This window comes from Podarcis vaucheri (assembly GCF_965113315.1).
Source record: "Podarcis vaucheri genome assembly, chromosome: 2".
NCBI lineage: Eukaryota > Metazoa > Chordata > Lepidosauria > Squamata > Lacertidae > Podarcis > Podarcis vaucheri.
In genome coordinates, this window is record NC_138760.1 from 134613570 (window position 1) to 134633626 (window position 20057).

At 48.0% G+C, this 20057-nt stretch overlaps 2 protein-coding genes and 1 long non-coding RNA gene across 7 annotated transcripts in view; 2 read left to right on the plus strand and 1 right to left on the minus strand.

Annotated features, from left to right (window-relative positions):
• The window catches only part of LOC309525753 (uncharacterized protein), a 400379-nt gene extending 390045 nt beyond the window's left edge, over positions 1-10334 (plus strand). Inside the window, exon 10 of the mRNA XM_082211248.1 lies at positions 7780-10334. Within this exon, the coding sequence (XP_082067374.1) occupies positions 7780-9629 (1850 nt within the window). The 3' untranslated portion in view covers positions 9630-10334. The remainder of the gene's footprint in view (positions 1-7779) is intronic.
• LOC309525782 (uncharacterized protein) overlaps positions 1-20057 on the plus strand; it is a 110830-nt gene that overhangs the window by 30965 nt on the left and 59808 nt on the right. The window contains exons 1-2 of one of the 5 annotated variants that reach the window (XM_082211334.1): positions 17742-17973; positions 18328-18940. The exons of 1 other annotated variant lie outside the window; for it this stretch is intronic. The gene's annotated coding sequence lies outside the window, so the exon portion shown is untranslated. Of the gene's footprint in view, positions 1-17741; positions 17974-18327; positions 18941-20057 lie in introns of those variants that run through there. 3 more of the 5 variants (XM_082211333.1, XM_082211338.1, XM_082211336.1) reach the window with 3 other exon arrangements.
• Positions 10473-15448, minus strand: LOC309525848. The gene is made up of 2 exons (XR_014216543.1): positions 15119-15448; positions 10473-11267 (listed from the first exon to the last, which is right to left on the minus strand). It is a non-coding gene; the product is annotated as an uncharacterized lncRNA (long non-coding RNA).

A 20057-nucleotide genomic window follows, 5' to 3' on the forward strand; every position in this document is an offset into this window, starting at 1 on the left:
CATAAGATCAGTTTTGAAATTCCATACAGATCTCTGAAGGACAAACCTCCTCTATTTTGAGGGAGCCCCATAGCGCCCCCTGCAGCACCTGAGATGTTAACACACCCACAACTCTCCATAGGAGATGCATCTCCTGTTCTGTCTGGGAATATTCTTCCACCAGACCTGCCTTTTCCAACCAGGATGAGGCTGCTCTGAGCTGCCCAGGCCTTCTTCCATGTAGGCTTCAGAGATATTGAGGACATGGAGGTACATCCTGTCTAATTTTCTGTTTCCCTTTCTGCATCTGTTTTTGGTTGAGCAAAGAAATGACTGAGCTTGGAGATGGAGCGGATTCCACGACTGAGCCAAATTAAATCCATCCCTGGAAAGAGCCAGGCTTTTCGAATCTCTGGGTCCCATAAATACGTTAGATAATACCAGCCAAAAAAGGCAGTAACTCCCTTCCCTACTTCCTCTTGCACAAACATTCATTTGCATTGTTCAGTCATTTCAGACTCTATTCCTGAGGTTATTTTTATATTAATTAATAATACTACCGTGGGTTGTGGGTGTTGAATTGGAAAGGAAGAAGAATGGAGACAATAAGAAAATCCTCACAATGGAGAAACCATGTAAATAGTCAGAGTGTGGAGAGAACTTTAGTCAGAGCTCCCAGACCACTTCCCATCAAGGGAAGCTCTTCGTTCACAAGGAGAGCCTCACTTCACATGAAAGAACTAACGGGGGGAAGAAAGTAGTGCTTGAAATGTTGGGAAAGCTTCCTTCGCAGCTCCATTCTCAATTCCCATGAGATCCTTCATCCAGGGGAGTGTTTGGAAAAAGCTTCATGCAGGTCAGAAACCAGATCAGTGCTTGGAATGTAGAAAGAGCTTCATTCAGGTGGTGAATCCAATTTTCCATGAAATATTTCCTGCAAGGGACTGTTTAGAATGTGGAAAAAGCTTCACCTAGGAAACCAGTCTCAATTTCCATTAAATAAAACACAGCAGGGATAATCAGAGAATTTTAGGAAATGGTATAAGGCATATGGTATAACTGGTATTAGGAAACTTCATGAGGAATTAAGGGGAGAGATAGCGTTGACCCGGAGTAGTTACAAAATTTGTGGTCTCTCCCCGAGTGCCAGGGACCCTCCTCCAAAGAGAGCTTTTTTTGTCGGAATAATTTCATTTCCCCCAGTTTTTGGCAATTAATGTTCTCGCTGCCACTGTGGCGTAAAGAAATATTTCTTTTTTTTTGTTTTGGTATATCTACATCCAATATTCCCAATAAAAAGGCTTCTGTTTTGGGGGGTAAAATTTTGTTCAAATGTTTTCTTTAGTTCTTCATACACCGTATCCCAGAAGCCCTTGATTTTATCACATAGCCACCACATATGCAGAAGTGTCCCCTCTACTTGCTTACACCTCCAACGTAATTTTGATTTTCTTTTATACATTTTACATATCTTGGTTGGTGTTAAATACCATCTATAAAACATCTTTATCAAATTTTCTGTTACTGCCTCACAAGCCGTAAAATTCCAACTCTCCTTCCATAATTTTTCCCATGATGCTAATTGAATAGGTTTCCCTAAATCCATAGCCAATTTGATCATTACCGCCTTTACCTGTTCATCCATATCTTTCCACTCCACTAAGATTCCATACATTTTAGAAATTATGTTTATTTTGTTTTGTAATAATTCTTTATCCAATACTGAAATTGCAAAACCCTTTTTCTTGTCAGCTTTGAAGACCTCATTTATTTGGTGATACTGGATCCACCCTGTTAGGTGGTGTTTTATTTCCTCCCGCAGTTGGCCAAACTCATGCTGGTAGCTTCAAGAACACTGTCCCACCATCTTGTCCTCTGTCGTCCCCTTCTCCTTGTGCCCTCCATCTTTCCCAACATCAGGGTCTTTTCCAGGGAGTCTTCTCTTCTCATGAGGTGGCCAAAGTCTTGGAGCCTCAGCTTCAGGATCTGTCCTTCCACTGAGCACTCAGGGCTGATTTCCTTCAGAATGGAGAGGTTGGATCTTCTTGCAGTCCATGGGACTCCCAAGAGTCTCCTCCAGCACCAGAATTTGAAAGCATCCATTCTTTGGCGATCAGCCTTCTTGATGGTCCAGCTCTCACTTCCATACATCACTACTGGGAAAACCATAGCTTTAATTATACGGACCTTTCATGGCAAGGTGATGTCTCTACTTTTTAAGATGCTGTCTAGGTTTGTCATTGCTTTTCTCCCAAGAAGCAGGCGTCTTTTAATTTTGTGACTGCTGTCACCATCTACAGTGATCATGGAGCCCAAGAAGGTAAAATCTCTCACTGCCTCCATTTCTTCCCCTTCTATTTGCCAGGAGGTCCAGTGGCCATGATTTTCGTTTTTTTGATGTTGAGCTTCAGACCATATTTTGTGCTCTCCTCTTTCACCCTCAATAAAAGGTTCTTTAATTCCTCCTCACTTTCTGCCATCAAAGTTGTGTTATCTGCATATCTGAGGTTGTTGATATTTCTTCTGGCAATCTTAATTCCGGCTAGGGATTCATCCAGCCCAGCTTTTCGCATGATGATCTCATCTGCATATAAGTTAAATAAGCAGGGAGACAATATACAGCCTTGCCGTACTCCTTTCCCAATTCTGAACCAATCAATTGTTCCATATCCAGTTCTAACTGTAGCTTCTTGTCCCACATAGAGATTTCTCAGGAGACAGATGAGATGATCAGGCACTCCCATCTCTTTAAGAACTTGCCATGGTTTGCTGTGGTCAACACAGTCAAAGGCTTTTGCATAGTCAATGAAGCAGAAGTAGATGTCTTTCTGGAACACTCTAGCTTTCTCCATAATCCAGCGCATGTTTGCAAGTGGGTCTCTGGTTCCTCTGCCTCTTCTAAATCCAGCGTGCACTTCTCGGAGTTCTCGGTCCACATACTACTTAAGCCTGCCTTGTAGAATTTTAAGCATAACCTTGCTAGCGTGTGAAATGAGTGCAATTGTGCGGTAGTTGGAGCATTCTTTGGCACTGCCCTTCTTTGTGATTGGGATGTAGACTGATCTTCTCCAATCCTCTGGCCCCTGCTGAGTTTTCCAAACTTGCTGGCATATTGAGTGTAGCACCTTAACAGCATCCTCTTTTAAAGTTTTAAATAGTTCAGCTGGAATACCATCACTTCCACTGGCCTTGTTATTAGCAGTGCTTTCTAAGTCCCATTTGACTTCACTCTCCAGGATGTCTGGCTCAAGGTCAGCAACCACACTACCTGGGGTGTATGAGACATCCATTTCTTTCTGGTATAATTCCTCTGTGTATTCTTGCCCCCTCTTCTTGATGTCTTCTGCTTCTGTTAGGTCCTTACCACTTTGGTCCTTTATTATGGTAATCTTTGTACAAAAAGTTCCTTTCATATCTCCAATTTTCTTGAACAGATCTCTGGTTTTCTCCCATTCTATTGTTTTCCTCTATTTCTTTGCATTGCTCGTTTAAGAAGGCCCTCTTGTCTCTCCTTGCTATTCTTTGGAAATCTGTACTCTATTTCTTGTAGGTCTGCCTTGGATTCGTATCAAGATCATTCTATCATTTTTGAGACTGCATCCCAGTACAGCTTTTGCCACTCTTTTCTTGACTACGAGGGCCACTCCATTTCTTTTACGGGATTCTTGCCCACAGTAGTAGTTATGATGGTCATCTGAACTGAATTCGCCCATCCCTGTCCATTTTAGTTCACTGATGCCCAGGATGTCAATATTTATTCTTGCCATCTCATTTTGACCACATCCAGCTTACCTTTCGGCTTTGGCCCAGCCGTTTCATCAGCTCTGAATCTACTTGTCCTTGTCCTCCGCTCTTCCTCAGTAGCATGTTGGACGCTGTCAGAGCTGCTCCCAGATCCTAGCTCACAGAGGATCACGCTAGCCAGCGTTCACTTAATAAAAGTCTTTATTGAGTTACAGTTTCCATTTCCAAGCTGCCGCGTGCAGCCCTACGTCTTATAAGCTAGACCGGCGTAGCTCCGTCTGAGTCCCCGCCTCCTGTACACCAACTTAATACCCTAGCCTTACTCCACCTTTTCCGCCTGACCGTTCTTCTCTGGGTCCCTCTGCCCCCCGTGGTCTCTTCCTTCCTGGACTCTTCTGACGCTGACCCCCCCGGAGCCTTCTGTCTCCTTGCGTCGGGCTTTAGGACCTGGCTCCCTTTCCGGGCTGCTTACTGCGCCGCCTTCCTGTGCATTTGAACTTGGTGCGCGCGCCCAACCTTCCACTTTCTGCCTGACCGTTTCTTCGCTCCCCGATGGAGGCGTGGCCACTCCTGACTCATGTCCTCCCCCCTGCGGCGAGCCGCCGGATCCCGATACCTGGCGCCCTTCCTCTCCACTGCGCTCTGTTGGGGATGCTGGCCCCGATTTCCAACTGCTGCCCTCTGAATCCCCTCTGGACCCTTCTTCCTGGGGTGTCCCCCTAGGCTCCCCCCTTGCTCTGGCCACTGGCGCTTCTTTCTGTGAATCTTCTGATTCACTGGACAGACTCGGAGATCTCGGGTCGTCGTCATCACTCATCTTCCCTTCGGACTCCTCCCCCTCGCTCTCTGTTTCCTCCCTTGCCCTCGCCTCTGCTCCTGAACCCCTGACAGACGCCTTCTGACCCGAGGGGCTCATCTTCCAGCATCATCACTTTTATATGCCTGTTGTCTTTGTCCATGGAGTTTTCTTGGCAGGGCTACTGAAGTGGCTGGCCGGTTCGTGCTCCAGGTGGATCACGTTTGGTCTAAACTCTCCACTATGACCTGTCCGTCTTGGGTGGCCCTGCACAGTTTAGCTCATAGCTTCTCTGAGTTATTCAAGCCCCTTCGTCACAACAAGGCAGTGAAAGTGGCCCAATTCAATTCCATATTTTTCTTTCCCCCAGTTATTGCTTCCTGAGGTGAAATCCACCAGGGGGTTTTAGGTTCTAAGACCACTTTATGTTTTTCCCATACTCTATATATCAATTTTCTTATTATATGATTCAAAATTGATTTCTTTCCATGTTTTAGTATGTTGTTGTTTAGTTGTTTAGTCGTGTCCCACTCTTTGTGACCCCATGGATCAGAGCACGCCAGGCACTCTTGTCTTCCACTGCCTCCCGCAGTTTGGTCAGGGTTTTAATATAATTGTTTTTAAATAGGTTGGCGTTTTCATTTGTCAGCCAGATTCCGAAATACGTAGTTTTATTTACTATTTCCAATCCTGATATTTTCTTTAGTTCTTCTTTTTCCTGTGTTGACATATTTTTTTCTCGCATACTAGTCTTATTTCCTCCAAATTTTCAGAAGTTAGAATTAAATTGTCTGCAAAGGCCTTCATCTTGTGCGACTTCTTCCCCCTTGTTAGACCTTTTATGCCCTGGTCACTCCTTGTTGTCATTGCTAAGAATTCTAGTACCGTAATAAAAAGTAGAGGCGAAAGGGGGCAGCCTTGCCTGTTCCCCTTATTTACTTTATATTTTTCTCTTTATTTCACTATTTAGCATCAATTTGGCTCAACACCCCTTATAATATTTTCTCTGAGTCCTGTTTTTTCTGTAGTTTTTTTCATGGAGCTCCAAGAGATGTTGTTGAAGACCTATTCCGTGTCTATCAGCATCAAAATGGCTTTTTTATCTGATCGTGCTTCTAAATATTCTAAAATATCAATTATGTTTCTCATTTTATTGTGCATGTGTCTGCCTGGAAGGAGCCAGCCTGATCTCTGTTTTTTATTTCATTCAATACTTTATTTTAATCTGTTGGCTAGGATGTTGGCAAATATTTTATAATCATGATTGAACAATGATATAGGTCTATAATTTTTGATTAGTGTTGGATCTGCTCCTTGTTTGGGTCTCAGTGTGATAAGTGCTTCTTCCCATGATTTTGGTATTCTTCCTTCCTTTAAAATTTGGTCCAGTACTGTTTCATTGGTTCTGATAATATATCTTCTAACTTCTTATAAAATGCCGCCGATAATCCATCCGTACCTGGGGACTTTCCTATCTTTGCTTTTGAGATTGCTGCACCTCCATCATTGCTGTTGGTACATTTAGTTGTTCTATTTTCCAATCTGCTATTGTCGGGAGTCTATTTTGTGCTATGAATCATTCCATTTCCTCTTGGTCTTCTTCATTGTAAAATTTCCTATAGTAATTTAATTTTTCTTTGCATATTTCTTTAGGATCTTCAATGATTTTTCATTTTTCTATTACTCTCTCCTTTTGTTTTGTCTTTAATTGCCACACAAGTAGCCTACCTGATTTATTGGAACCACTGGAGAGGTATAGAAATGGGGCTTCTGTTGGGAAGGGTGGCTTCTCCAGGGGTAGGAGAATCCCTGCAGGGCCTCTGAGGCTCCCTTTGCTTCTTCCTCTCTCCCAGGACCCTCCAGCTTGTTTTGGCTCCTTGACTCCTCAGGAAGGATGAAAGAGACGGATCCGGCAAACCTAGCAAGGATGGAAGGGGGAAGATGGACGGTTGACCTGGTCAGGTTGTCTCCTGCATCCCTCCTCTCAACCTCTGAGCGTTCCCTCCCAGGGACCTCCGAGAGATCTGGTGAGTCCCAGGGGAGGGGAGATGGGGACCTGGATGGATGGAGCCAGAGAGGAATTGGGGCTTGCTCACCTTGGGGGTGGGGGGAGGCAGGCAGGCGGATGGAGATGGAGAAGGGGGGCACCTTTTCGGGCTCCCCCACCTGCCTGCCTGCACCTTTGTCATCTGCAGGCAATTTGAGCCAGGAATAGGTCACAGCTCCCCAGTCACCGTGATGTATTGGCAGCTCAAAAGATCTAAAACCAGTTCTGTGATCTGAATGCCCTGCCAATGTCTGACAACTCACTGATCCTGATTTGCAGTTTGAATGCAGATGGGGCCTCTGTGTGTTGTCTTTTTCTTTTTGGAATAACTTCTTATTTGCTTTTAAAAACAAGGATCATAAGACTAATAAATGATACAAATATGTAGACTAAGTCTTCGCATGCCATTTGCATATCAAAAATAGCAGAATAAATTTGCAGGAATATCTAGTAACATGGTTCATCATTAGTGGTCGGTGTATGAGTTCTGGGTTCATGAATTGGCTTGAACTGAGTTATAGTCACGTTTCCTCTTCTGTTGCTAATGAAAAAATACAGTCTCCTCATGTACATGGGAGGGAAGTTCAAAGTGAAGAAAGCAATTTACGTATAAATTTAAATTTAGACCAACCAGATTGAGGCAACAGCTGATGGGGAGTGTTCAGGTGAAGATGTTGCTGTTTGTTTCACAGACGAGACGTGGACGTTCCATACATACCTCTATTTGATGAACCTTCACTATTTGGCTGGAGACCAACAGCATCTGGGATTCTAACATCCCCCACCTTGAACCCAGAATGGAGGGATATCAACTGTTTCCTCTCTAAATGTTTTGCGTCTAGTCATGCCTTTTAAAACAGTGACCAGGCTTCTCTGAACCACCTAGGCCTTCTTAAATGCCGGCTTCAGAGTTTTTAGAGAAGTTGATGTAAATTCTGTTTTTGCTTCTGTTTGCATTTGATTGACCAAAGAGATGACTGACCTTGGATATGGAGTGGATTCCAAGATTGAGCCAGAACAAAATCCATTCCAGATAAAAGCCAATAAATATCTCAGTTAATACCAGAAAACAAAAACAGTAAAACCTATAGTAAGGCCTCACATCTAATTCTCTTCTGTTCTTCCTCTATCACAAGCATTCATTAACATTGTTCAATAATGTGGAGTTCCCATTTCCTCCTGAGACTCTGATTAGCTTCTCTCTTTATTGCAGATGGTGATAAATTAGAAGGGAAGAACAAGGGGGAGCACAACAGAATCCACATAGTGGAGAAGTCATATAAATATTCAGAGTGTGGAGAGAACATCCGTCAGAGCTCCCAGGACACCTCCCGTCAAAGAAAGAGCTTCGTTCAGAGGGATAGCCTCACTGCACACAAAAGAGGACAGAGCAGGGAGAAACCCTATCAGTGCTTGGAATGTGGAAAGAGCTTCAGTAACCGCCGGAATCTCACTTTCCACCAAAGAATTCATACAGGGGAGAAACCCTATCAGTGCTTGGAGTGTGGAAAGAGCTTCAGACACAGTAATACTCTCACTTTGCACCAAAGAATTCATACCGGGGAGAAACCCTATCAGTGCTTGGAATGTGGAAAGAGCTTCAGGTACAGTACTACTTTCACTTTGCATCAAAGAACTCATACAGGGGAGAAACCCTATCAGTGCTTGGAATGTGGAAAGAGTTACACTGTTAGCTCCCATCTCACTTCCCATCACAGAATTCATACAGGGGAGAAACCCTATCAGTGCTTGGAATGTGGAAAGAGCTTTAGTCAAAGTGCACAACTCACTTCCCATCGAAGAATTCATACAGGGGAGAAACCCTATCAGTGCTTGGAATGTGGGAAGAGCTTCGGGGAGGGGGCCAAGCTCACTTTGCATCAAAGAACTCATACAGGAGAAAAACCCTATCAGTGCTTGGAATGTGGGAAGAGCTTCGGGGAGGGGGCCAAGCTCACTTTGCATCAAAGAACTCATACAGGGGAGAAACCCTATCAGTGCTTGGAATGTGGAAAGCGCTTTAGTCAAAGTGCACATCTCACTTCTCATCGAAGACGTCATACAGGGGAGAAACCCTATCAATGCTTGGAATGTGGGAAGAGCTTTCGTCAGAGTGGTGATCTTGCTTTGCATAGAAGAGTCCATACAGGGGAGAAACCCTATCATTGCCTGGAATGTGGGAAGAGCTTTAGTCTCAGGCACAGTCTCACTTCCCATCAAAAAACTCATACAGGAGAAAAACCCTTTCAGTGCTTTGAATGCGGGAAGAGCTTCGGGGATGGGGCCAACCTCACTTCCCATCAAAGAATTCATACAGGGGAGAAACCCTATCAGTGCTTGGAATGCGGGAAGAGCTTCAGCCGGAAGCACAGTCTCACTTCCCATCAAAGAGTTCATACAGGGCAGAAGCAGAAACCGTATCACTGCTTGGAATGTGGAAAAAGCTTCAGTCAGAAGGGGACTCTCACTTCCCATCAAAGAATTCATACAGGGGAGAAACCCTATCAGTGTTTGGAATGTGGAAAGAGCTTCAGTCAGAAGGGGAATCTCACTTCCCATCAAATAATTCATACAGGGGAGAAACTCTATCAGTGCTTCGAATGTGGGAAAAGCTTCAGCCGGAAGGACACTCTCATTTCCCATCAAAGAGTTCATAGAGGGCATAAACCGTATCACTGCTTGGAATGTGGAAAGAACTTCAGTCAGAGGGTCCATCTCACTTCCCATCGCAGAATTCATACAGGGGAGAAACCCTATCAGTGCTTGGAATGTGGAAAGAGCTTCACTCATAGCTCCCATCTCACTTCCCATCGCAGAATTCATACAGGGGAGAAACCCTATCAGTGCTTGGAATGTGGAAAGAGCTTCACTAATAGTTCCCATCTCACTTGCCATCATAGAACACATACAGGGGAGAAACCCTATCAGTGCTTGAAATGTGGAAAGAGCTTCAGAAAGAGCTCCCATCTCACTTCCCATCAAAGAATTCATACAGAGGGGAAACCAAAAAAGAGAAATAGAACAAAAATTGTTAAACAACCCTTACAAAATACAATTGTATAGAAAAGAGAAAGGTGGGGATATAAACAATAATACTGTTTATGACATTTGTATCATATATATCATATCATTCGTCAACCCACAGAAAGGCAGGCTCCCCCACTTCTCGCGTGACCCCCCTTCTCCCCGTATCCCACCCTGAGAGATCCTCCCCTGCTTTCCTTGCAGTTCCTGCCCACCTTCAAGTGTCCTCTTCCTAGGTGTGTCCTCCTAAATTCAAAATAATGGAATCTTAAAATAAAATATTAAAAATACAAAAAAAATAGATGATACCCTTCCCATCTGGCTGGGTTTCCTCAGTCACTCTGGGCAGCTTCCAACAAAATATTAAAATACAGTAATCCATCAAATATTAAAAGCTTCCCTAAACAGGGCTGCCTTCAGATATCTTCTAAAAGTCTGCTAGTTGTTTTTTCCTTTGACATCTGCTGGGAGGGTGTTCCACCGGGCAGGTACCGAAAAGAAAACTCCCATCTTCATCTGAAAATCATCTGTAGCAACAATTATTCATAATTTGCACTCCAGAATAAACCCAGCTGTATTTAGTATACAGTGGTGTAGTGCTTAAGAGCGATAGATTTGTAATGTGGGGAACTGGGTTCACGTCTCTGCTCCTCCACATGCAGCTGCTGGGTGAACTTGGGCCAGTCAAACTTCTCTGAAGTCTCTCAGCCCCACTCACCTCACAGAGGGTTTGTTGTGGGGGAGGAAGGAAAAGGAGAATTGAGCCGCTTTGAGACTCCTTCAGGTAGTGATAAAGCGGGAAATCAAATCCAAACTCTTCTCCTCTTCACCAAGATGACACTTTCCTTTCATTTCCCTCCCTAGCCCAGCTTTCAAATCTTCATCAACTCAGACAGTCTAATAATCCAAATTAGTATTTCTCCAGTTTCTAGGTCCAGTTTCTATAAAGCCTTTGAAAAACTGTTCCAATGAATCTCAGCCAAGTCACAATGGAAAATTATGGACTCTTATGATGTTCATCCAATCCTGCTTCCTCTTCTTTCTTCTTTCCCTAATCTTTGGACATTTTAATCCACTGGGGATGGGGAAGCAGGCATCTAAATTCCCTTTCCTCAAACAAGATCATAGCTTGCCTTGTTCACCGTTTCCGGAGTTGCTTTGCATTCTCTGCCTCTCATTCCCACACCAGCTCAGCCCAACCTCCTCTTTCCCTGGGACTCTTTCTCTCTCCTCCTGCTCTTCCCTCGCCTGCTCAACACAACCTTCTGCCTCTCCCAGCGACTCCTTCCCAGCTTATGATCCACACATTCCCCTCCGTCTCTTTTTCTGGGTCTTCAATGCCAAGGCGCTGCAGAAGCTTCTTTGGAGCGGATGCATCTGGTTCCCAATAAATCACGCAGAGGCAAAGTTCATTGGCAAAAGAAGAAGGTTTCTCAGCCTTTTCAAGGGATCCTTATTAAACTTGGGAATGTCTGCATGTGATCCCATCTCTACAGCTCACAAAAACACCAGAGAGAAGGTGGGCTGGAGCCTGAGATTCGAAAGCATTGGCCTCGAACGCAGGCCTCAGGGACGCTTTCCCCCATGGAGACCCCGGACCCCTTCTCCTTCTGAAGGGACCTCCGAGGAGGAAGCCAGGGCGGATCAGTCCCTGGACCGTGGAGGCGATTCCAAGTGCTGTACATGTCCTAAAGTCCACAAGAATCTCTTTTTTCTTTCAGCTAAGGAGGAAGTTGTTTTTCCTGCTCCCCTCCCCCAACTGCTCAACATCCTTCCTATAGGCCGCCTCCCCCGGCCTTAAAGGAAAATATTATGAAAATGATCTACAGGTGGTACATAACCCCAGTCAAGCTAGCAAAAACTTATCATGTGCCTGATAATAAGTGCTGGAAGTGTAAGGAATCTGAAGGTACTTTCTACCACCTTTGGTGGACGTGCCCGAAGATTAAGGCTTTCTGGGAAATGATATATAATGAAATGAAAAAGGTGCTAAAATGTACCTTCCCTAAGAAACCAGAGGCCTTTCTCTTGGGCATTAGTAACCAACTGGTGTCGAAGAAAGATAGAACTTTTTTTATGTACGCTACTACAGCAGCAAGAATACTTATCGCAAAGCATTGAAAGACCCAAGATCTACCCACTCTGGAAGAATGGCAGATGAAGGTGATAGACTATATGACATTGGCTGAAATGACCGACAGAATCCGTGAACAGGGGAAAGAGACGGCGGATGAAGACTGGAATAAATTTAAAATTTATCTTAAGAAATATTATAAAATTAATGAATGCTAAAATGTTGAGGTTCTTAGTAAGAAAAGGAGATTACAGCGACAAAAGACTAAGTAAAAGAAAAGAACAAATAAGGAACAAAATTTGATAAAATTTAATTTAGGACTTTCTGAAACAATTTTGGAAATTGGGATGTAGAAAGGGGAGGTTTGGGGGAGTCAGAGAAATGAGGCTTATTGTCAGAGCCTCAGGAACAGAGGCACAGGGGAGAGAGGAAATGGAGAGCGAAGGGGAGGAATCGGAGGGCAGCGTAGGGGGGTATGGCAGTGACCCGAGAGATTCCATGAGCTTCTCCAGCGAATCAGAAGATTCCCAGAAGGAGGCACCGATGGTCAGGGCAAGGGGGGTCCCAGGGAGGACTCCCAAAGCAGCAGCGGGAGATCAGGACCAGCTTCCCCACCAGAGCGTAGTGGGGGGGAAGGGTCCCAGGTGTCAGGGCCAGCGTCTCCTCCAGCAGGGAGAGAAGATGAGTCAGGGCTGACCACGCCTCTATCGGAGAGTGGGGGAACAGAGGGGAGGTCAGGTCCAGCTAGCCTCCCCAAAGGGGGAAGCAGTGACAGGAGCAGTGTAACGGTCAGGAGGAAGGTTGGCGGCTGGGCGTGCGCGCCAAGTTCAAATGTACAGGCGCGCGGGACAGCAGAAAGCCCGGATCGGGAACCAGGTCCTAAAGCCCGCCGGAGGCAGGGGGAAGACTCAGGGGACTCAGCGTCAGAAGAGTCTAGGAAGGGCGAGACCCCAGCTGACAGGCGGACCCAGAGGAGGAAAGAGCAGAGGAAGAGGTGGAGCAAGGCTAGGGTCTTAAACTGGTGTCAGGGGGGAGGAGACTCAGACGGAGCTTCGGCGGTCTAGAGTTTCAGACGTAGAGCTGCACGCTGCGGCTGTAAAAACGAAAATGAACTTCAATAAAGACTTTTGTATATAACAACGAACTGGCGTTGGTCCTTTGTGAGCTGGGACCTCGGGCAGCTCTGACACTTATGAAAAAAGGAGATGAAATTATACATGTTTGTTTTGTCTTTTTATTTGTTTGTATTGTTTATAAAAATTTTGTTAAATCAATAAAAAAAATTATTAAAAATATATATATATAGGCCGCCTCCCCCTCTCCAGCCGTGATTAAACCAACCACCGTTGTATCATCTGCAAACTTAATGATCTTATTACTGGGGTATTTGGGGGCACAGTGAGCTGTATAGAGCGTATATAAAAGTGGGCTCAACACTTACCCCTGTGGCACCCCCATATTCATGAGATCCGCAGAGACGTGGGAATCCATCCTGACCCGTTGGGAACGGTTTGATAGAAAATCTAATATGCACCTGCACAAACACGGTGGAAGTCCCAGGTCTAATAGTTTGGGCACCAATGTATGCGGAAGAATAGTATTAAATGCAGAACTAAAGTCTACAAATAACAATCTTGCATAGTTCCCTTTCTTCTCCAAATGAGTCAGGGCAGCATGTAAAGCCATTGCCACAGCATCCTCCGTGGATCCCTTTGCCTTGTACACAAACTGGTAAGGATCAAGTCCTACTGGCAGACAAGATATGATACGGTTCCTTGCCAGTTTTTTGAAACATTTCATTATAATGGGTGTCAACGCCACAGGGCAAAAATCATTCAGACTGTCTATCTTTGGGTTTTTTTGGCAGGGGTATGATGGTACCGGATTTTAGACAGGGTGGAACGGCGGCTTGGGCCAGAGACTGGTTAAAAATCTTCATAAAGATTCCTGCCAGTTGGTCCAAACAATCTCTTAGCACCCTGCCAGCCACCCCATCCGGGCCCATAGCCTTCCTCGTGTTTGCCTCCTTTCATATTCGCCTCACTTCTCCCTCTTCCCACCCTGGCAGCATATCCTGTAGGTAGTGAGGCCAATAGCTCTGACATCCCAGTTGGAGCCACTGTTGGTGTCACCTCAAATCGGGCAAAGAAGGTCGTCAACTCTCCCACCAAGGAAGCCGTACTCTCTACCACTGATGTATTTCTCGATTTATAACCAGTCAGATGTTGAACTCCCTGCCACATGTGTCTAGGATCATGATTTCTCAGATGGTCCTCAATTTTTCCTCTGTACTCCGCTTTTGCTTTCCTGATACCCCTCTTCAAGTTCGCTCATTTTATACCATACAGTACCCAATCCCCAGTTCTAAAAGCAGTATTTCTGGCCTTCAAGAATCTCCTATCCTCTCCCGTCATCCAGGGCTTCCTATTCGGATACAACTTAACATACCTTTCCCTGGTGCATTTCCTGTGCCAAATCTAAGGGCGTTGATGAAGAAGTTTCTAGATCTTGATGGTGGAACATATTCCAATCGGTCTCCTGGAAACAGTCCTGCAACTGCTGAGAGGCTCCCTCAGGCCACACCGTAACCATCCGTGTTTGTAGCTGGCCTTGTTTCCTGAGGGGTGTGTACACTGGTGTCAGAAGCAGGGACACATGATCTGAACCACCGAGGTGCGCCTCATATGCCCGTCTAATGTTCGTATACACCTTGTCAAGAGTATTTTCTCCCCTTATTGCACACTCAATGTGCTGATGGGATTTTGGGAGTACTGCCCTCACATCTGTTTGAGTGAAGTCCCCCGCAATAATCCGCGCTGGATTGGATTGGATTTGATATCCCGCCTTCCACTCCCTTTAAGGAGTCTCAAAGTGGCTAACAATCTCCTTTCCCTTCCTCCCCCACAACAAACACTCTGTGAGGTGAGTGGGGCTGGCCCAAGGTCACCCAGCAGCTGCAGGTGGAGGAGCGGAGACGCGAACCCAGTTCCCCAGATTACGAGACTACCGCTCTGAACCACTACACCACACTGGCTGCCTCTGCTCAATTTAGCATTGATATTTTCATGCATACTACTCATGGTCCTGCAGGCATTTGCAGAAGGTGCTAGATAAGAAAGCTGCAGAGATAGTGCAGGATAGTGCGCACCCCGGAAGTGATCTCTTTCAGCTTCTGCCTTCTGGAAGAAGGTAAAGGGTTATAAAGACTAGGACTAGCTGCCTGAAAAACAGTTTCTATCCAAATGCAATTTTGGTTTTAAATACAGTGTAAGGTAGTCTCTATGGGAGTATATTATCTTTAATTATAGGGTAACAGAGTTTTTAGGGGGCTAACCAGGTTGGGATAGCTGGGATAGCAGGCTTGTTGGTTTTTGAATGTCTGGTGTACATTTTTTTCAATTTCGTTGTTCTGTATGGGACAGTGACCATAAAGGTTATCGTGTTGTATCGAGACTCATCTGGAAAGCGCCATTTCATGTTCCTTTCCCCACTTGCCAGGAGCCTGAGCTCCATTTGGGGTTCCTCCTTCTGCCCCCCAAGGTTCCTCCAAGGCCTTGGGGAAGGAAACTGAGGCAGGCTCTGCTTGCTCCCCAGGGCCCTGCAGGGGATTCGGGGGGGGGGCTTGTCTCTTCCTCTGGCCATGGCACCCCCAGGAAGCCTTGGAAGAAAGGCAGGAGACCCTCAGCAGAGAACAGCCAAGTCCGGGTCTTCTCCGCAATGGCTTCCTCTTCTGAGCTCCCTCTCTTTCTTGTCTGGGCTGGACTGGGGGGACCCCAGTTCAGCCAGTTCCACAGGGATCAGGAGTGGGAGCGACCTCTCCTGTTGAACTACCGCCTGAGGGGGAGGAACAGAGGTCTTGGCCCGTTTGGGGAGCAAGCGAGGGCCATCCAGAAAGGGCCCCTGGGGCCCCGAGGGGCCAGAAGGGGAGTCTCCAGCCCCGTCTGGGGAAGAGCCCCCCTTTCCCCTATTCCTGCAGGGGGAGCCCTTCTCCTGGCGCTGACTCTCGGGGTGACCCAGGATGCTGCTCCGGGGGTCCAACTCCCCCGAGGGAACCCTCCGCCTCGGAGGGGATAAAGCCCTTATTATTACTGATACGGAACGGGGGGGCATGTCTTCTCCACCTTCTTCTTCGCTACAATATATCCATTTATTTCCATCTGCCAAGCCCTTCCTCCGGGCGATGCCAGGTGACAGACTACGTCTTCTCAGGATGTGCTTATCTGCGCATATCTCCAGCTCTCTGCATATTCCCCCCTCCCTCCTCCATCCAGCTCTCTTCATATTCCCCCCTCCCTCCTCCATATGTTAATCTGTGTAACCCAACCTCTCCTAATGTATTCATGATGTAACTGGGATGTATTTTGCACTGTATTCTGGGACATGGAGGGAGTTTCAAAAGTTCATGTCACCCCTTTCTCGCTGTTCAGTCTCGCCTTGAACCTGTTGCGCAATAAACTTGGATCTTCTGCAGTTTGCTCCTGTGTCCGGCTGAGCTCATTTTCTTCCGCAGGGACCCGCGGACTTAGTCTGATGAGCTGGGTGGCAGAGTAACCCCGCACCCAGATTTTAGCCGTAACTACTACTACTGTTATTCTTCTCCTCCTCCTTGCGCCTTTCGCCTCCTGGCCCCCTTCGCAGACCCCGGCGGATCCCCCAAGGCCGCTTGCCTGGCGCCTCCCAAGGGGGGGGAGGCCTCCTCCGTGGGGCCCACAGGGCGGGGAGAGAGGCTGCCCCGCGGAGGAGGCCAAGCCATCCTGGCAGGGAGGCGGCGGAGGACCCAAGGGGCCGCCCTCCTTCAGCCGGGAGGAGAGAGACCCCCGAGAGCGTGGGACCCCCGAGGCCCACAGGGGAGCCAAGGCGCCTCAGGGAGCAGAAGAACAAAATGGCGCCCCCTCTCCTCTTTCGGAAAAGGGCGGGAAACCCCTCCTCCTGGCCCTGCCGCCTCCCTGGGCTCCTCCTGGGCCGGCCTGGCCACGGGGCGGCGGGGGGGAATCCAGCTGCCCCCAAATACTGGGGGGGGGGAGAGGAAGAGGGAGGAGGAGCTGGGAGGGGGAGCAGCCATGAGGGGAAAACTCCCTCAGGGAACCGGGCGAAGGAGAGGAGGAGGAGGAGGCCCCGGGGAATCTGAAAGGGGATTGGCCAGCTGCCCAAGGGAGAGGCCTCTGATTGGTCCAGCCCGGCTCTGGGGCGGGACATGGGAGCAGAACAAAATGGCGCCCCCTCCTCTTTCGGGAAAAGGGCGGGAAACCCCTCCTCCTGGCCCCGCCGCCCCCCTGGGCTCCTCCTGGGCCTGCCTGGCCATGGGGCGGCGGGGGGGGGATCCACCTGCCCCCCAAATATTGGGGGGAGAGGAAGAGGGAGGAGGAAGGAAGGAGAAGCTGGGAGGGGGAGCAGCCATGAGGGGAAAAGTCCCTCAGGGAACCGGGCGAAGGAGAGGAGGAGGAGGCCCGGGGGGGGGAATCTGAAAGGGGATTGGCCAGCTGCCCAAGGGAGAGGCCTCTGATTGGTCCAGCCCGGCTCTGGGGGCGGGAAATGGGGTCTCCTGCCTCCAGGTGGTTCTTTCTGGGAGCCCAGGAGGAGAAACCAGTGGGGTTTCTGGGGGGGAAGGAAGGGCAGGGGGGGCTCCCTCGGGCTCTGAACCGGGAAGAGTCCCAGAGGGAGGGCCCGCCCCCCCTGAGCCCCATGCGCCCCCCCCTCCTGGCTCCCTTCCCCCCCGGGTGGCGTGTGGGTTTCCTTCCTCGCCCGGGACTCTTCCTCCTCCGCCTCTTTCCCTGGGGGGAGAAGCGGCTCCGGAAGCAGGAAAAGCCGGTATTTGGGGGAGGGGGAGGGGTCTCCCGGCTGGGAAGCCCCCCTCCCTCCCCCCCCCCGAGCTGGAGGGTGTTCCTTGGGGGGGGGTGTCTGGAGGGAGCCATTGCTGAGCCCAAGGCACCTCCCGCCACTAGGCAGCCCTTCGCCTCTTCTCCCCCCTAGCAGCCTTTCCTCGGGGTCCAGGAGCCTCGATGCTGGGGGAGGGGGAGAGCCGAGGCAACCCCCCCCCCATGGACCCCCCCCGCCTCCCTTGCAGTTAGTCTGGTGGGATGGGGGCTCCTTGGGGCAGAGGGAGGGAAGGGGGGCAGCCCCTAGGGCGCAGGCGCAGAAGCAGGAAAACTGAAGGCAGGGAGAGGGAGGGGAGGACTCGGCTTGGCAAGGGTTAAGAGGAGCAGAGCTGGATTCCTAGAGAGGACAGGAAGTGAAGGGGTGAAGGTCCCCCCTCCCCCCTCCCTCCCTGCTTTCTTCTCTCTCCTTTGCAAAAGCCCCTCCTGGACTCGGGTGAGTCTCCTCTCTCCTCCCCCTGAGGGTGCTGTGGGGAGAAGGGGGTCCCAGGGGGGCAGGGAGGGGGCGTGGGGGGCCCTGCTCAGGTCATGCGTGGTGGGGGGAGACCAAGCATGATATGAACAGGGATCCAGAGAACCTCTTGGGGAGGGGGATTTGGGTCAAGGAGAACTGGGAAGGCAAAGAAACCCCCTTCAGGTTTGGAGAAAAGTCCCCTTTGGGACCAGAGGCTGCAGCCAGAGGGGAACATTCCCACGTGGGGGGGGGGGAGCACAGGGAGAAGAAAAGCCCGTCTGCATCTCCAGACCACTTCCTGTGTCCCAGATGCAACAACACATGTCTCTCCCCCAGATCTCACTCCCAAAGACACACTCTTCCATGGTCCCCTAAGACAGATGGATGCCAACCAGCCACCATTCCCTCCCCTCCCCCTCCTGGTGCCCCTTGAAGTTGGCTTGAGGGCAGGGGTAGGGTCCACCCCACCAGATGAAGGGAGAGGAGGTGCTTCCATCTGGAAAATGGGAATGCTTGCAAAGATTTAATTGAAGATGAGTGCCGCATAGATAATAAAATATTGTTTTGTGGAATTCCCCCATTTACACAAAGATTAATACAGTGGTACGTCGGGTTTAGAACTTAATTTATTCTGGAGGTCCATTTTTAACCTGAAACAGTTCTTAACCTGAGGTACTATGTCTGGGTTAGTGGAGTCTGTAACCTGAAGCGTCTGTAACCCAAGGTACCACTGTACTCATCATTTAAATAAACAACAAAATTGTTTCAGAAAAGAACAGAGCAATGTTTAGAAGATCATCTTTCTTCTCCCTGTTTCTCTTAGGGTCTAGTGTGCTTTGAAGACGTAGCTGTTCCTTTCACAGAGGAGGACTGGGCTTTGCTGGATCCTGACCAGAGAGCTCTGCAGAAGGAAGTCAAGGAGGAGAATCCTGGGATCGTGGCCTCTCTGGTAAGGCTCCCTGCTGGATCATGAGATCAGTTTTGAAATTCCATACAGATCTCTGAAGGACAAACCTCCTCTATTTTGAGGGAGCCCCATAGCGCCGCCTACAGCATCTGAGATGTTAACACACCCACAACTCTCCATACGAGATGCATCTCCTGTTCTGTCTGGGAATATTCTTCCACCAGTCCTGCCTTTTCCAACCAGGATGAGGCTGCTCTGAGCTGCCCAGGCCTTCTTCCATGTAGGCTTCAGAGATCTCAGGGACGTGGAGGTACATCCTGTCTAATTTTCTGTTTCCCTTTCTGCATCTCTCTGTTTTTGGTTGAGCAAAGAAATGACTGAGCTTGGAGATGGAGCGGATTCCACGACTGAGCCAAATTAAATCCATCCCTGGAAAGAGCCAGGCTTTTTAAATCTCCAGTTCCCATAAATAAGTTAGCTAATACCAGCCAAAAAAGGCAGTAACTCCCTTCCCTTCTTCCTCTTTCACAAGCAGTCATTTGCATTGTTCAATCATTTCAGACTCTTATCTATTCCTGAGGCTATTATAATAATTAATTAATAATACTGCCATGGGTTGTAGGTGGTGAATTGGAAAGGAAGAAGAATGGAGACAATAAGAAAATCCTCACAATGGAGAAACCATGTAAATATTCAGAGTGTGGAGAGAACTTTAGTCAGAGCTCCCAGTCCACTTCCCATCAAGGAAAGCTCTTCGTTGAGAAGGAGAGCCTCACTTCACATGAAAGAACTAACGGGGGGAAGAAAGTAGTGCTTGAAATGTGGAAAAAGCTTCCTTCGCAGCTCCACCCACAATTCCCATGAGATCCTTCATCCAGGGGAGTGTTTGGAAAAAGCTCATGCAGGTCAGAAACCAGATCAGTGCTTGGAATGTGGAAAGAGCTTCATTCAGGTGGTGAATCCAATTTTCCATGAAATATTTCCTGCAAGGGACTGTTTAGAATGTGGAAAAAGCTTCACCTAGGAAACCAGTCTCAATTTCCATTAAATAAAACACAGCGGGGATAATCAGAGAATTTTAGGAAATGGTATAAGGCATATGGTATAATTGGTATTAGGAAACTTCATGAGGAATTAAGGGGAGAGATAGCGTTGACCC